This window comes from Drosophila biarmipes, chromosome 3L (genome assembly GCF_025231255.1).
Source record: "Drosophila biarmipes strain raj3 chromosome 3L, RU_DBia_V1.1, whole genome shotgun sequence".
NCBI lineage: Eukaryota > Metazoa > Arthropoda > Insecta > Diptera > Drosophilidae > Drosophila > Drosophila biarmipes.
The window spans coordinates 25,684,839-25,702,500 of NC_066613.1; the positions used below are offsets into that span (position 1 = coordinate 25,684,839).

The window sequence follows — 17,662 nt, forward strand, 5'->3', positions numbered from 1 at the left end:
CCACTTTTATTTTCCGAAATATACCGAAAGAAGATAAAGTGTGTTGTGTTTTGGAAGCGTCGGTAACACCATTTACCGCGATTTTTAACAGCGGCAGAGCAGCGGCAGCCACTTACAGCGCTGTTAAGATCTTGACAGTCGCACACAAAAATACCGCAAAAATGAGACCGTCTATTGGAAATGCAATGATCTCAGCACTTTTAATTCATTTTGAGCTTAAAAACAATACATAATAACATGTTTGTGCGTACTTACGTCTATTATACAATTTTCATTTAATAAAATTTACAAATTACCGAATCCGATGCTCTCCAGGGCGACTATATTTAAAGATTCCAAAAATATCCTTCTGACGAAGACTTGGCTTTCATTTAATTAACTATGCCGAGTGCCTAATTGTATTTAAAACAAAAAACGTTTTTAAAAAAAGCCTTTAAATTGCAAAATCAATCACCCTCGGAAGCCGCCTGCTACGCACAACTGGCCGCCTTTTTTAGCACCTTATCCGGCACAGGGCTGCCAACCCGACGCAAGCAGCGCTGCCAGACCGCGCAAAGTATATATTTTTACAAAATGGTGGCTTCTTCGCGGAGAAATTCGTAGTGGCGATTATTAACAAAAAGCACGCATTTTGGCCAGCCAATTATAGCAAATTGTTGGCGAAAACACTCGCAACGACGCTGGCTGCGGCGTTTGGCTGGAAAACCCGCGGAAAAGCGACCGAGAAGCGCGCCCGAAGCCAGTGAAAATAACTGAAAGCGAAGGCAGGCAATAAAAAAACGCAAGCAAGCAACCAAAGTGCGTGCCTGTGTGTGTGTGTGTTCCCCTGCGTCTGTGTGCGGCTGCTCTCTGTCTGTGCCTGTGTGTGCGAGTGTGTCTCTGTCAGTGTGTGCGTGTGTGTGTGCGCAAAGTGTATGCAAAAAAGAAGAAGAGAAACGGAGAAGAGCATTAAAAAAAACAGCGTACGACGAGTTTCACGCGCCCAACAACAAAAACACCAGAAGCAACAACAAAAACCACAACACTTGGCACCAGCGGCGGCAGTAAAAACAACAAACAGCAGCAGCAGCAGTGGAAAAAACGTAAGGAAAAGTCTACAACAAGTGTGCGAAAATTAATTATTACTAAGTGTGTCACTAATTTAATTTGGAATCGCAGTTGCGCAGCGTGCAAATCATTTAAATTTATGCGACGCCTGTCATGTACAAAAGAAAAAAAACGGGCAAAAAACGGTAAAAACGGGAGTAAAAAAGAAAAAAAACAGTGGCGTACCCCCGCTCAGTTTTCGAAGGGGCGGCGGGCGAATCCAGTCTATTATGAACTTTTTGGGGTAGAACAATGCAAACACGAACGAAGGCTCAACAAATTTGCTGAAAGGGAATCGCAAGCGCAGCGGCAGCAACAACAAGGCGAAATCCCAGCGTCAGCAGTAAAGGCAACAACTACGGTACAACAACAGTACATCAACCCACCACCGTTGCTTCCCCCTAGCCATTGTTGTTGTTATCGTCGGCGTCACCACCGACGCGACGCGACGCTCTTGCGGCCAGCGCACCCACCACCCCCCAGGATGCTCCTGCCTCTGACCCCTCCGCCTCCGCCCCCGCCTTCGCATCCGCATCCTCTGCCCACGCCCCTGCTGCCGTGACCGCTCCTGCGGCCCGTGCTTCTTCTTGCTCAACTGCTGCTGCTGACGTTGTCGGAAAATGTGTCTTTTTGCCCTTTTGTCGGCCGATAAGTAAGCAGAAGTCCTTGCTATTTGTGCCAGGGGATTTCCCAGGATATCCCCATTTAGCAGAGTTGAGATGTGCATTATCCGGAAGGGTTTATGTAATACGGGGAAACTTACGTTTTTCGGAGTTCAATAGTATAATGAATGCTTGTAAGATCCATGGTTTTGGATGCGGTATGACAGCTTAGAACATATGGCTCTTTAGATATAACAAATTTGCTTTATCTTTGTAAACATTTTTTGGTTAGTTTTGATTTTATATTTATTTAAAAAGATGTACACAACGTTTCAAAAAAGTCAATATAGAAAGAAAAGAAGAACGTTAGACATCTTCAATCTTATAAGATTTGTGATTATATAATCACAAGATCTTAACCGTAATATTTAATAATAACATTTCTAAAGCAAATACTATTTGAGATAATTAGTACTTATGTATTGTTTATTGCTTATTTACTATTGCAAGCGTAGCCCAATTTATGTCCGCTTTTCGGCGGTAAGAGTGCTACTCTTGCATTGTTCTTCTGAGGGGTTCTTGAACCGCCCCCACCTGCCCGATTCTTCGGCTGGGCTCATTCCTATTCTTTTATTTTCCTTCCGCTGCCTCGACTCTCACCTACGTCATCTCTTCGCCTTCCAGCTGTGTTTGTGCAAATTAACCAAAATATACATTTCCGGCTACTCGCTGCCCCTCGCTGAGCAACAACAACAACTGGAGCAACGACATCAAGAACAACGGGAGCAGAGCAACAACCACAGCCACCAAGACCGCCCATCCCCTTCCACATCATCATCATCATCTACAGGAGTCTGGAGTCTGGAATCTGGAGACGGAGACAGGAGACCGAAGACCGGAGACCGGAGTTACTTTGCCGCCTGCTGCTGGAGAGAGGAGCTTCTTCGGGAGTAACGCCTCGACGATATACAACCCCGACCCCGGATTCATGGTGAGCCAAGACATCTGCTCACCCGGGCGCACATTTAATTATTATTATTTGTTTGCTTAATTCGATACTCCACGCTGGCCCCCGTCTCATGTGTCACATCCCCTGTTGTTCGCCTCGGTCTCGCTTCGCCTCGGAAGGGTTTCTGCCGGGCTAATGGAGGAAACTATTTTTCAATGGGATCCCAAATCAATTAGACATCTGGGGGCGTGTGCCACATAATCCGTAGCCTTTGTGTTGGCCATATTCGGATTTCTGCTGTTCACTTTTGGTCTGGTATTCAGGGGAAATGCGATTGGTTCCCAAGATAAGGTATGCCCCAGACCCAACTAAACCAGATTGTTATCGTCGATGTCGTAGACTGCTAATGAGTTGCCTTGTAGGGCAATTATAATTCTCTTGTTTCGGTCGGAGTAATGCTGAATTCTACAGGGGCATGGCGTGGGTCTGTAAAAGCAAGTGTTTTCCATAATTTTTGCACTTGCCAATAGGTACAGGAATTTGCAAAACCGTTTCGCTGTTATTACACAACTTTTGTTAATAGTTCAGCTATATGTTTAGGCAAACTGATTAGGAAATGAGTCGCTGTAATTTAAGTAGTCATTTTAAATGTAAGGCATTTCATAGGGTTATTGTTTTATAGCCAGCTTAGCCAAAACTCGGTAAATAGGTTGCCTAGTTTTTGTAGGCCACTTGCTTTTAGGCATTATTGTGCCGGCTTAAGTTCGGGCTAATGAGGGATTACCAGTCATCTGATACCCGCATTTGCCCATGGTGCACCGGGGACTTACTCCTTATCTCTTCTAATGAAATGCCTCTTCACCTTTAACCTGCTTTTCGGCAAGTGAAATCCCAGTCGGTGGGTTCTCGGAAAAATTGAGATTGATTTCGAGGAAATTCCCAGACAATTTGCACCGCCTGCGGGGCTTATCTCATTTCCCCATTTTCATTTGCTTAGCGCGCGCTCACTTATCTCCGCCGGCAGTACCCGACGCCCGAGCCACCCAAGCACCACCCAATCCACGCAGAAGGCGGCGGCGACGAGGCCATCTGATTAGAGACGCATTAAAAGGCCGGAGTGGAGTGTTTAATTAATAAATAACGTGCTAATAATGCATTTAACAAAAAAGCGATGCGAACGGAAACTTGAGGCCCACAAATAGCTCGAATACTTCTGAAATACAAAAACCAAGAGAGAAGCATAAAATGCTGTTGAGAAATGGATGAGTTCCCTTGCGGTTTTCCTGCTCTTCTGGTTTGGTTCGGTTCGGTTTTGGATTTTTGTGTTGAGCTCTTTTTATGCTACACAGTTTGTTGGTTGCCTTTGATGTCGGGGCTTTGTGCGCGCTTTCATATTTTATTATTAGTCATTTGGCTTATTTACAAGGTGCCGTTAAAGTTTAACTTTTATTAATCTGCTTTGTTGCGCTTTTAATTTATAAGTGCTGCTTATCTGATTGAAAAGTCCGTCCGCCCAACCGCGCACACTTGACTCGAGTGTGTCGATTTATTGATGTCGATTAGACGACACTGAAGTAAGCGGAAGGTTTCCCCGGTTCAACTCTCCTGCTATCCCTTGCACAAGCGAATTAATTAGCATTGCTGGCTGGGCAGCCAAGCGGCTTGATCTGAGCCATCCGTGGCCCCAGAGGTGTGTACGTGAGATACTCGTGTGATGGCACTGGTAAATGGGACAGTAAACACAATTTAACTTAAGTCCAACAAGTCTGACGCACGCAGACAAATAATATTCCATTATATTGCAGTCTGATTCCCCTAAAAATAAACTTGATAACTTGCGGTATAAATAGGGAAACAGATTGTGATAATCCGGCTCGAAGGACCAACCTAAAATGCATTTAGGCAAAGACAGACAGTAAACACAATTTTACTTAAGTTAAGTCCAACGAGTCTGTCACACAAATAATATTCCATTATATTGCAGTATGATTCCCCTAAAAATAAACTTGATAATTTGCGGTATAAATAGGGAAACAGATTGTGATAATCCGGCTCGAAGGACCTTTTGCTTATGCTTTTATGCAAAGCATTAGCTAACTGAGATATAAAATAATAAATATACTAAAGATAGTATAAAGTTTACCTATTTAGAACCTACAGTTAACTAAATCTTACGGACCATTTGGCCCAAAAACCCCTATAAAATACTTCACATCGCCTGACGATGCTATAGCTAGTCAAACGCTGGCAGCGCTAATTCAATTCCAGTTACTGTTCCTGTTACGTGTTAACTCCATTTAGCGATAAGATAATTAGCACACACAAAGTGCTTATTAAAATACACAATGCCAAGCTGTGTGCCGCCGTATTATTATTATTTATTCTTTATTTATAAAGCGAAAGAGGGAAAAAGTATGATAATTAAGCTCGTGTTAATCAGTGTAAAATCAATGAACTGCCCGAAATGGGTGAGAATATAATGCAAAAGCGTGTTAAATGGCCCCATAAATCTTTGGCGTTGTGGGTAATTCTATTAGCCGAGCGAAATAACATGGCCCAGGAGTGGGAGGCACATGCAAAGAGCTCATTTACAAACGTACAGCCACTCGTGCAATGGCAAACAAACAAATAACGACAGTTCCGTGAAGGGACAGCGGCGACGAGGAGGAAAAAAGGAAAAAGGAAAAGGGGCCAGCCACACGGAACCCCTGCCCGCCATTCCTCCGGAGAAGACACATCCCGACATAAGTAACACGAAACAATTTCCAAATGAAGCGCGGATAAGCCGCAAAATCCTTAAAATACTCGATAAAATTACATAAAACTAATCGCACAGGCACACGCACACACACCAAGGCGGAGTCCACAGAATTGGCTGGATACTTGGGGCGGAAAAGGCGGCCAGGGGATTGGGATTGGGGTGACGAGGAGGAGGCGGCGGCGGCGGCGGCGGCGGAGGACGGCGTGCAAAATGATGAAGGTATCTACACCGACAATCTGTTTAACAACTTCATGAGCAAATCCAGCAAATCGTATGAAATGAAGCCGACAGCAGGCCCACAGACACGAGCGGACGTCGCTCTACGGCTCGGACTCGGATTCGGATTCAGATTCAGATTCAGATTCGGTTGTGCTCTGGGTCTCGGTTCGTTTTCGGATGCAGACGACCCCAGTTCGGATCGGTTCAGTTCGCATCGGATCGGGCCAATGAATTTGCACCTGGGGTGGACCTTGTGTTCAGGGTTAATGGGCTGTCGTAAAGAAGCCATTTCGGACTGGCCTGCTATGATGGGATTTTTATTATTCCGGTGACTGCTCTTCTGAACAGGTAGTCAATCAATAATAGAAAAGTGTTCTTTAAGAAAATTTAAACCGACAAGTTGGGAATATTAGAAATAGCTATATTTCGACCTACTTAAAGGAAGTGCTTTGGAAATGGGCATACTGGTTGATATAGAAAAATTAAAAACCGAAATTCGGCTGTTCTATTTTAATAACCTAGTACACGCTGTTTTATAATAGATGTTAAAACTGATACCAACTTCAAATCTCTTAGTAGGTCCACCCCAAAGAGCACAGGTTGGCCAAGAGGCGGTGCAGGGGCAGCGTTGTGGGTCGTTTATTTGGCTTTTGGAGCGTTGACTCGTCGTCGTCGGCTGTGTGCTGCTGCTGCTGCTGCTGCTGCTGATGATGATGACGACGACGAAGGCGGAGACGGAGACGTCGGGGACGATGGAGACGAGGCTGCTTGAATAGATGCTCAATCGTTTGGGTTGAATGAAGAAAAGCATGTGGAGTGGCGAGTGGAATGGAGAGAAGTGGCCTGGAGTCCCGTGTCCATGTCCGTATCCGTGTGTGTGGCAGAGATTGGAGTATGAATAGGAATGCCAGGGAGGAAGCAGGAGGCGGAGGAGGAGGCACCAGCGTGAGTGCCACTGCGGTGGCATAATGTGCTTGTTGATGTTGAGTAATGGGCATAACAACTGTAAGCTTCTGCCTGTCCAGACAAAAACGAGAACCATACCGAGAATCTGGCAACTGGAACTGAACCTGCGAAGCAAACTCGTAGCGTTGAGCGACGAAAAATGTCCAACAGTCCAACAGAAGCAAACAATTCCATTACCCGGGCGAAGAAAAGAGAAATTTGTTTTATGGGTTTTTGGTTAAACGCTTCGTCTCGTCCGAGTCACCTCCCCACTTGCCTGCCACTTTGCCAGCAGCCTTTGTTTGTTTCTTGCTGACTTCTGCAGTGTCTATTTTGACTTGTGTTGTGAAAATTTGGCTTTCACAACACGAATACGGCTACTCGGGTACACACCAGCAGCCAGGAGTTGTCTCTGCAAAGTGCCCACGAACATTTAATGGGATTCCCGTACTTGACACGAACCCTTCAAACGGACAGATGCAGAGGCATGGGCACACGGTTGTTCACTCGAATGGGCGCCATACGGTTGGTATGTGTATACCGTACCCATCTACCCCGAATGCCATTTCTCTCCTGGTCGAAAATGCCTATGACGAACTCAATTGGCCATGCTGCATGGTTAAATTTGTGTGTGCGGCCCTCGTCTTGGTAATTAAGTGGACTCCTCTCACAGGTCTTAATGGACAGGCTTTTGTTATGCCCTCGGGAATGCGCCGTCGGTGGGTAATTTCGGTTGGGTTACTTAGACGGGGCTTTGGGGGTTTTCAAACGGTTAAATTAGAGGAATTTCGCATTGTTTATGCGGGGCAGTTGAGGAATTTACAGAATTGATGTGCATGCAAAATGCCATTTCCCCTGAATGCCTATCAAGTGTGGTTGTTTACAGGATAAACAAAGTGAAGAAAAGTAATATATTAGCACTGAAATATTGGTAAAGCTCATTTAAGAAGTGGTGGACGGCTAATTTATGGGACAATATATTAAGCAGAACAGATTTAAGCAGGAAAAAACATATCATAAATTCAGCAAGCAAACTCAAAGGTGTACACCGAATTTCCCGAGTGCACTTGAGTGTGTTAATTTAAAGGTCTAGGCTGAATGAGTCATCGAATACACAAATGGTCTATAAATAAAATAAACAAAATAGCCCTGCCACGTAGAATACAGGAGGCTATAGCTGGCCATACAGCTGGGATCAAGGGTTCGGTTGAGTGGTTCAATTGAAAGTTCCGGTCGATTGGACAAGTTCAGAGCGATTGAACCCCACTCGAGTTGTGGCGAGTCAATTGAAAAACTGAAGGATTCCGAGCTTTCCACCCTTTCGCAGCCCCTTGGGCCCTCAATCACAGCCGGGGGTCTAATTCATTTACAGCCGTATCACTTAAACTTGGCCGTCGCGAGGGCCGGGGAACTAACCTAATAATCTCTCGCTGAGAGCTAGGGAGAGCTGAGTAGATAGGGATAAGGACTCGGGTTTTATGGGCCACCCTTAATGTACAGTTGTGGCCTCGACGGCTAATATAAGGGGCATTCTCTCAGGGTCTGTCTGTCTATCTATCCATCTATCTATCTATCTATCTATCTATCTATCCATCTATCTGTCTGTCTGTCTCTCGGGAGCTCTTATTAACGCAATCGTTGTGTTGTTGCTGTTGCTGCTGCCGCGGAGCTTGATGCCTATTTGTCAGTCAATTAGTCAGCTTATTGGCAAGCGATGATTACAAAGAGGAAAACAAGCTAAGAGCTAAAGCTAAGCGGCAGAGCCAAACAGAAACAGCCGACAAGGCAGCCGACGACAGTCGACAGCTTTTCCATTTCAAAATTGTACTCGGCGTGGCCGGAGGAGAGAAAGAGACATCGAGAGGTGGAGACAGAGACAGCGACGGAGGAAGCGAGAGGCACCTCGTCGGATTTTCCCCACTTTTCCTTTTGCCCCCCTTTGGGGAGCCACTCGCGTCCGTTTAGCCGCGTGCGTACACACAATTTTCCGCTACTCATGCTACAAATTGTTTATTGAATTTCCTCTTTATGCGGCCGTTGTCGATGTTGCTGCTTGTTGCACTGGGAGAAAAATCAAGGGACAACTCAAACAGCGTACTCTGTATATAGGCTTCATTTTACAATGAAAAATGTTAGAGTGATAATGAAAAGCGTAGAATAGACATTCAAAAATCTTTAACTGATCCTGAAAAATGGGATTTATTTTAGTGGTTTTCAATGATAAAATATTGTCAATGAAATAAGAAACAAAAAATCAAAAATTAATTGTTTAATTAAATGTAGATGGTTAAACAAAAACATAAAAATCAAAACAATATATATTTGAGTAACCTACTTTTTTATGATTTCTCAAATACCTATAAACCAAAAAAAGACATATTCTAAACAACATTTTAATATTTTTTCTGTGTATTTTTGCCGCCGTTGGCTTTCCAAGTTTTTATTTCCATTTACATTTCTCGCTTTGTTTTCGTTTATGTTTATGGGCTGTTTAGAAAACAATTTCCAGCCACAGATATGGGGGACGAAAGGCGAACGGCGATCGGCGAGTGGCGAGTCGAAGTTGTTAATCCAGTGTAACTTTATAATATGCGATGACATTAATTGAGCGAAGACGGACGCGCCAGTTGAGACTGACAGCATTATTGGCCCTAAATTTGCTCGGAGGTCAGACGGGCCAAGGGGGCGGTGCGGGGGTCCTGGCCAGAACTGGATCCCAACCGACGTTGCTGACTCACAGACGTGAGAGCCAAGTACTCGAGAACGTCACGTAGTCAATGTACAGACTCTACCCGGCTCGTGCCGTCCCTCTCGCTCTGTGTACACCCCTCTCTTTCGCCAGATTGTGCCATAATTTGTGGTATTTTACAGGGAAAAAGGAAGGAAGGGCAGGAAAGCGGGGAAAGCAGGAAAAGCAGGGAAACCAGGGAGAGCAGGAAAACCAGGGGAGTGGCAAACACATGGAGGGCACTTTTCGGTGGTGGCAAATGGGTTCTTTCGAGCCTTTCGTTTTGTCTTTTCAGATTTTATGGCTTTGTGCGTTTACAACGTCGCTTTTTGTAGTACATTTGTTTTATAACAGCCAGCGGAAAAGCGGAAAGCCGCCACAGAATAGAGCCCACAGGCGGCGGGAGGAACAGCTTAGCACATTGCCAGCAGTTATTACACAATTTTTCCCCAAGCGCCAGCCAACCAGCAGCCCAAAAGGCCATGCACAGAGGAAAATTCAGCAATAAATCTGGGGTACACACAAATTTTGGGCAAAGATTAATTCGATCATCTTCCGGGGTGACTGAATTACAACCCTTGTTTTCGGTTATTGCTGCTGGGTTATTGGGTAGTTTGGGAACCCAATCGACAAGCAAATTTGCTCAACTATTTGTAGAGTAGTTATAAATTATCAAATGGTTGTTAGAAAAGAACGTAAATCTATGTTATGGGATTGGAATATGACGATTTTCTTTCTGTGCAGCCGCCCGGGGGCAACAGCAGCTATCCACCGACAATGCTCGGCATGTGGGGATCGGGATTCAGTCGGTCGCGTGCCCTGCGCCCTGGTGGCCGCCGCCACCTTGTGTGTGTTTATATGAAATTTTTCCACTCACGACTCCCCCATAAAAAAGTTTGCTGCCAGTTAAACCAACCAGCCAAGCAGTCAAAACCCAACCAGGCCAACAGGGCCAGGCCAAAGCCAAAGCAAGTAACCTGGTCTCTGCTCGGGTACGCTGTGGTGTGGCTCGGGATGGAGTGGTGTGGTATAGTATGGTGTTGCTGCTGATGTCGTTGATAAGTGTTGGCCCCAAACACGGACCGTTCGCTGCACAGTGGAACAGGGTAGTGTGGAATGTTCGGGGGTTTTTCTCCACCCAGAAGATATGATCCAGCTCATGAGATATCAGCTCTATAAGAGGTTTTTAGATACATTTTAAATGGGTTTTATAATAGCTATTATCGTTTATATATAACAAACATAGAAATACTGGTTCGACTGCTGATACCGAAAGGCAATCCATTGATGTCTCGGCTCTTACGCTGGGTAAACAATTATTCATAGGTAAACATTCATGGGCATATTTCGCTGGCCTGGCAGTCAAACAATGGCAGCAGAAGTACTCGAATTTCTCCCCCTGACTGCTGACTACTGTGGCGGTCATGAATATTTCATTTGTGCTCGTGTGCCGAGGGGATTACCGAATCGAATCGAATCGGATCGAATTGAATGTGACCACGGTGCAACCCCAGGTCCAGGTCCTCCACTCCCAGGCGTTGTGTGCCCCTCCTCCAGGCCCACCTCCTCCGGGATCGCGGTGTGGAGCTGTGCAACTGAGGAGCCCAACTCCTCCTGCTTTTCCTCGTCCCGCTCGCCGTTGTCGTCAGTCATTTAGGCGGCGTGTCGTGCCTTATTGAGTGTAAATCTGTCGACAATGCGCACACACACCTCTACATGGGTATACAGATGTATATATATCCCTGCCTTTTTTTTGGCCTGCCTGTGCAGATCCGATGTGAGTCGGGCAACCGTAGTCGTCGCTCCCGTAGCTGTCGCTGCATTTAATTAATTGATTTTAATTGCCATAATTTGTGTGCCGCTGCCACACAACCGCAACACCGCCGGCATTCCTGATGTGAGGCGACGGCAGGCAACGCACTGCGTCCGTCCGCCTGGCCGTCGGTCCCTCCGCTGGCCTGTCATTGTGCATTGCCAATGATATTGATTCATAAGCAAATTTAATGATAATTCCTCTCGGTGGGGTGACATGGGCACCGGTGTGGGGGCATGGGAGCATGGGAGGAGTACGGGATGGTCTGGCATGGTCTGGGCCCGGAGGAGGCTTACTTAACCGCCTCGTTACAGTTATTCGCGGACTTACTTGAGCGGAAAATCTGTTTACAGCTGCACGCACACTCGAGAGACAGCGCCAGACAAGGCGAAGAAAAAAAGATGAAAAACCAGAGCCTGTGATGGCCGGAAAAAATTGAGTAAAAACCGAAAAGAGTAGCGATGGGAGCAACGAATCTGGGAATACCCTGGTGAGGTATAACCTTTTGAAAAACTAGTCTTCCAGAATGTTGAGAAACTCCGTAAACGTACTCAATATAGGAAATCTGAGAGTAATGTCTTCTTGATTTCGAGATCGTTTGCTCTCGAATAAGTGAGAACATCTTGAAAAAGTGAGAAGAACTCAATATACCAACACTTTTAGGAAAAGATCGCAAAAATTGGGTTAAACTAGCTTACAATCAAATTTCAGAGTAATTTCTTCTTGATTTCAAGATCGTTTGCTCTCAAATAAGAGAAAACAACGATTAGTTCGTTCTAATTTCAAAGGCTTGGGATAAAAACTAACATTAAATCGACTGTTGTTGTTAACTTCAGTTTTATACTCTAAAGCCGCTATATTTTAGAGAAAGAGTATAATACCATGTTTCCTACTTATATAAGACGTAAAGCCTCTTACAATGGAAGAGCGGGTAGAGTAAACCGAAGGCAAAGCGCACCGAAAGCAAAGCCATTCGTCAGTCAGTGCCACAGACCTACCCCCTGCTCCACCCGTCTCCGAGTCCCTCGGGGTCTGTACGTGGCGGGCGCATTAACATATGCAGGCGATTAAGTGGCAGAGAGCTCAATCGTCCGACAGCGTAAACCCCTAATTTCCCGGCACCGTCAGCCGCGTTCCCCCTTGCACTCGTCGCCACTCCATCGTTCGCACATTACACGGCATTATTTTTATGGATTATTTATTTATGCATGTTGATGTGAACTTCATCGCTTTATTGAAAATGCTTTTTAGCCCGCCCATCGCCACCCCCCTTGCCGTGCGTTCTCTCTCTGTTTGAATACTTTTTTTTAACGAATTTTCTCTGTGTGCTTGGATCTATTTGCAGTTGAATTTTCATATCGTAGAGGGCATAAAAAGGCTTAACACTGGACCGGAAGCGTGTTTTTAAAGGGTGATGGCGGCCTCCACTCAAGGAGAAATTCGAGTGGGTCCCGGCCACCAGGTAAACGATGTCTATGTACGTACATAACTCTCACAAATCAGAAATTCAGCTCACGGTAACAAAAAAAAACCTAAAAACAAAGAACTACAAAATTTAACAATTATGCAAAACAAAAATATAGCCCTTATTTCTTTTGTTTATAGCAAAGTTGAAATGTATATTCCTTTGTTCTTCCTCTTGGATGTCTTGAACAAAAAGCCTTTCACAAACTCTTTGCGTGTAGCCTTCGAGGGGACGGAAAATACTTAAAGAAATTAATGGTCCTGCTTCCGTTTACGAATTAAATATAGTTTCGCGAACACGAAATCTATTTTTCAATTTCTTCCGCCACTCCATAAATGATGTTTTAAGAAACAGGGCCTCTTAAATTCTTTAACAAGATTCAACATTTTATATACTATTAAACTTGTTAAGTACCAGATCTTTTGTATAAGTATTTCCTTCCTTACCTTAGTTCCTCTCTTCTGTATACTAATATATCCGCAATATGAACTCATCACTATCCTATATCAATTGATTGGACCGTTCTCTTCGAATTGGCTACACCGAAAGTGTTCTTTAACTATTTCGGTTGCTCTTAGCATAACCTCTTCAAAGTTTCCCTGTACATAATGCCTAATTCCTGTAAATAATTCGTAGTTCTAGCGTTTATGCAATTGGCTATTACTAGTTCAAATCCTCGACGATTAGAAGTTGACCCAGATCCCACAACCTACTTCCTTCCTGCTCCCTTGCCAAAATCCGTTCGAGGAAATCCGTAGCACACATTATACATTATTCATCCATAATCATGCATTAGACCTAAGTTTGTGTATCATCTCGTGGGTGCTGGTAATCCCCCCGGATTGCCGGCACTAGCTGTCTTGCCTGTGGTGTGTATTGTGCGTGGTGTGGTTGTGTGACTAACCCATCAATCGTTCTCCTGGAGTTTTGAACTAATCCCAGAACTTTTCGTTTGTCTCCTATGACGACTGAAGGCAAAACTGCCCGATTATAATCCAATCTCAAGCTTCCCCATCGACAAGGAAACCGATGAACGTGAACTAGAGGAATCAAGATGGAGTCCAGGCGTTGTGGCCGATGGCGACTTGTTAATGTTCTTGCGTGCGGCTCGCTCCATGGCTGCATTTCAAGGAATGTGTGATGGCGGACTAGAAGACGGTTGTTTGGCTGCCAGTCGCGACGACACCACAATAAACGCACTCGACGTGGTGAGTTACCCGAGATGATATATGTGCAATGTGCCATACACCGAGCACTCTCTAATCCGATATCCCTTTTGTAGCTCCACGATTCTGGCTACGATCCAGGCAAAGCTCTACAAGCGCTCGTAAAGTGCCCCGTATCGAAGGGCATCGACAAGAAGTGGACCGAAGACGAAACAAAGAAGTTCATCAAGGGTCTGCGTCAGTTTGGGAAGAACTTCTTCCGCATCCATAAGGACCTGCTGCCGCACAAGGACACACCGGAGCTGGTCGAGTTCTACTATCTGTGGAAGAAGACGCCCGGCGCGAACAACAACCGGCCGCACAGGCGGCGACGACAGAGCGCCCTGCGCCGCAACCGCGTCACGCGGGCCAACAACAGTAGCAGCAGCAATACACCTCCCAAGAAGGAGGACACTCCAGAACCACAAACTGCGACGACGGCGACGGCGACGGCAACCGCGGCGTCCGAGACGGCGAGTCGCTCCTCGCCCGCTGTCTCCAAGGAGGAGAACAGCTCGCTCACCGAGGACGACGCCAGCGAGTGCGACAGTGATTCGAGTCTGACCCACAAAAGGGATGAATCACCCTCAAGGATGAGGACGCGAAATAAGCAACAGAACAACAACAGCAGCACCAGCAGCAGCAACAACGCGGCCGGCAACGGTGGCGGCAACGCCACATCCATAAGCAGCGGTTCAACCGGCGGCGGTGCCGCTGGCGGCAATAGCTCCTCCAAGGATCAGTCAGCCAACGCCGTGGCTAACGGCAAGAGGCCCAAGCGAGGCTCCGAAACACCGGACGTTGCCGGCGGAGCCTCGGTCGATAGTCCCAAGACGCCGACAAAGGCAGTGGCCGAGAGTTCGACCAACAAGCGGAAGGGTGGCAAACAGGATACGCCCAACAAAAAGAAGCGCACAGAGCAGGAGGCCAGCGAGCCTAGTGCCCAGGAGGAGAATGCCGTCAAGGAGAAGCGTAAGCGACCGGACAGTCCGGTGGAGAGCATGAACTCGGACAGCAGGCCAGACTCTGTGCTCGACGATGGCGAGTCGAATACGACGGACACCACGACCGCCGAGCAGCAGTCCACCAAGGACAGCAAGGAGACGGTCAGCTGCAAGGAGGAGCGCGAAATGATCACCAACGATCTGGAGGCCAAGGCCGAGGAGAAGTCCATAAAGGCAGAGGCTTTGGCAGAGGACAGTAAGGATAGCGCCATTAAGAACATGGACGAGGAGACGAACATCCAAGCGCCCACCAGCGTGGACACGAGTTCGGTGGACGGACCTAATCCTAATGCTGTGGCCAATCCCGTGGCTCCGCCGATTACAATGAAGGTGCCCACGATTGCCACTGTTGAAGCGCTGAATGCGTCCGTAGATCGCAAGGAGGCCATCGACAAAATGGAGTCGTGCGACAGCGAGCCAGAGATGCTCAAGAAGCTGGCCACCATCAAGCAGGAGGTTTCTCCGCAGCAGCAGCAACAGCAACAGCTGCTGCAGCAGCAATCGCAGCAGCAGATGCAGCAGCAACTTGCTCCCGTTGGCATTCAGCCACCTCCAGCTTGCCCGCCCTCGGAGTCGGTCTTCATCAAGAAGGAGCCCATGGAGGACTCAATGGACGCCACCTGCAATCAGAACAGTAATGAGCCACAGGACTTGAAGGTGAAGATCGAGATCAAAAATGAGGATGCGCTGAAGCACAGTGCGGGAGGTCTGCCACCCACAGGTCCCGGTGCACCACCCTCAGCCCTCCATCCGCTCTCCGGAGCTCCGGTGGAAAGTGGTCAGGAGCCCCTGCACCTGCAGCATATGCCCCATGGACCGCTGCCGACCCAACCGCCTCCTGGCTACCTTATCGATGGCCAGCTTAAGTATGGACCTCCGGGACAAGGTGTGCCCTCACAGCCACCCCAACTGCATAGCGATTCGGCAGGAGGAGCTAGCGGAGCACCGCCTGGAGCGCCAACAACGCCCCAGAAGTATCCGCCCGAGATGGAGATGAAGTTCACTCCCCAGGATCTCAAGTATCCACCACCGCCGCCCCTAGATGCACTCAAGTACAGTCAGGAGATGCAGGCAGCGGCGGCAGCAGCTGCTGCTGCTGGCAAATACGATATGAAGTACATGATGGAGCAGGGCAAGTACCCCGTGGAGTTGTCCGCTGCCCACCAGCCGCCAAGCAAGCCGGGCTATCAGGATTCGCTGAAGATACCTGATGTGAAGCCCGGTTTCGGTCACCTGCCGCACAATGTGGGCTCGCAGCTGGACGCTGCCCACAAATACGGACCGCCACCCACGTCCCAAGAGTCCCAGCAGCAGCAGCAATCCCAACCGCCGGCACATCAGGTGCCGCCGGGAGCCACGCCGCCGCCTGGCATCGCTATGCCCAAGCCGCACTACCAGCACGATGTGCAGACACCACCGTTGGGACGGCCCTTCGAGCCCTCTGGTCTCATGCTCAAGTATGGCGATCCATTGGCGGCTAAATACGGTCCGCCGCAGGATCTCAAGTACCCGATGCCGCCGGTCTCCCAGGCAGGACCCGCGGACGGGAAAGCGTATGGCGGCGAGAATCTGATCAAGTCCTCGCCCTACGGACCTCCGCCGGAGAGTCCAATCGACGCCTCGGCGCGCTCAACGCCTGGTCAGGACAGCCAGGGCAGCAACAGCAATTCCCAGCCCCCGTCAATGCCACCACAGCCGCAGCAGTTCCAGTCGCCGCATCCCTCGCCGCATATGCCTTCGCCAGCCGGTGGTGGCCTGCCGCCGGGAATGCATCCGCAAAATCTCATCCACGGCCCGCCATCAGGTGCAGCGGGAGGTAGTGGTCCTCAGCCGCCTCCGCCGCCCACGTCGTTGCACCAGCCGACGCCCACGCCTCCAGGACCTCCCAGCCTGCAGCATGGCTTGCATCCTGGTCACCCGCACTCGCAGCTGTCTGCGGCCTCGTCGATGCCGCCTAGCTCGATTGGAATTCCTCCCACGCTCTCGACAATGGCGCCCTCGCACATGCACCCTCACCTTCACCCACATGCACATCTGCAGGGTCTCCACCGGCCGCACGATCTGCCACCCAGCATGCATCCGCATGCTCCCATGCCGCTGTCGCTGCAGGGACATCCGCAACATGGTCACGGACTGCCGCCCTCGCATGCTCCTCAGCAGCAGCAGCAACAACAACAGCCGCCTGTTGGCCAGGCTGGCACGGTGCGAACTCCATCACCTGCCCAGCAGCCGCCGAGATCCCTGCACGATCCGCAATCGTCTCGAGAGCCGCCCAGCTCGCAGCCCTCGACCACGATGGCGGGATCGAGTGGTCCCGGTGGACCACCGCCGCAGCAGTCACCGCACGCTCATCGCACATCACCGTTGCCTGGTCTCGCGGGCAGTGGTCCGCCACCCCCAGGACTCATCGGGCACCCGATGGCCATACACCCGCACCTGGCCCACCTGCCACCGGGTCACCCGGCCCACGCAGCGCTGGCTCATCCGGGTCACCATCTGCTGTCGCACTTGGGACCTGGCGGTGGACCCATAGCCTTGCTGGCCGGACCCGGTGGACTTGGAGGAATTCCAGAGTCCGCTCTAAGTCGCCGTACCCCGCCCTCTCACCTGCCACACTCGCACGCCTCCTCGGCTCCGCTGACGCCGCATTCGGTGGCCAGTATGACTTCTAGCAGTATGTCGCTGACCACCAGCACAGTGCCATCGTCCGCCTTTAGCCGCGCCAGTCCCAGCGTACAGATCTCGAGCGGTGGAGGAGGACCTTCGGGGCCAGGAAGCGTTGGTCCAGGAGGCTTGCCAAACTCCTCGGCAGCGGCGGCGGCTGCAGCGGCGGCTGCCCATAGAGCGGCCTCGCCAGCGTCTAGCGTAAGCAGCCTGAGTCGTCA

The 17,662-nt window shown here is 48.7% G+C and overlaps 1 protein-coding gene across 23 annotated transcripts in view; it reads left to right on the forward strand.

Moving 5' to 3' along the window:
* Positions 1-545: 545 nt before the first annotated feature.
* LOC108034861 (arginine-glutamic acid dipeptide repeats protein) overlaps positions 546-17,662 on the forward strand; it is a 21,835-nt gene continuing 4,718 nt past the window's right edge. For 11 of the 23 annotated variants that reach the window (XM_017110025.3, XM_017110026.3, XM_017110021.3 and 8 more), the window contains exons 1-5: positions 547-1,082; positions 2,373-2,679; positions 12,449-12,580; positions 13,543-13,776; positions 13,851-17,662. The exon at positions 13,851-17,662 is cut by the window's right edge and continues 959 nt beyond it. In XM_017110025.3, coding sequence (XP_016965514.1) covers positions 12,518-12,580; positions 13,543-13,776; positions 13,851-17,662 — 4,109 coding nt within the window. In that variant the 5' untranslated portion in view covers positions 547-1,082; positions 2,373-2,679; positions 12,449-12,517. Of the gene's footprint in view, positions 1,083-2,372; positions 2,680-12,448; positions 12,581-13,542; positions 13,777-13,850 lie in introns of those variants that run through there. The other 12 variants (XM_017110012.3, XM_017110014.3, XM_017110016.3 and 9 more) reach the window with 5 other exon arrangements.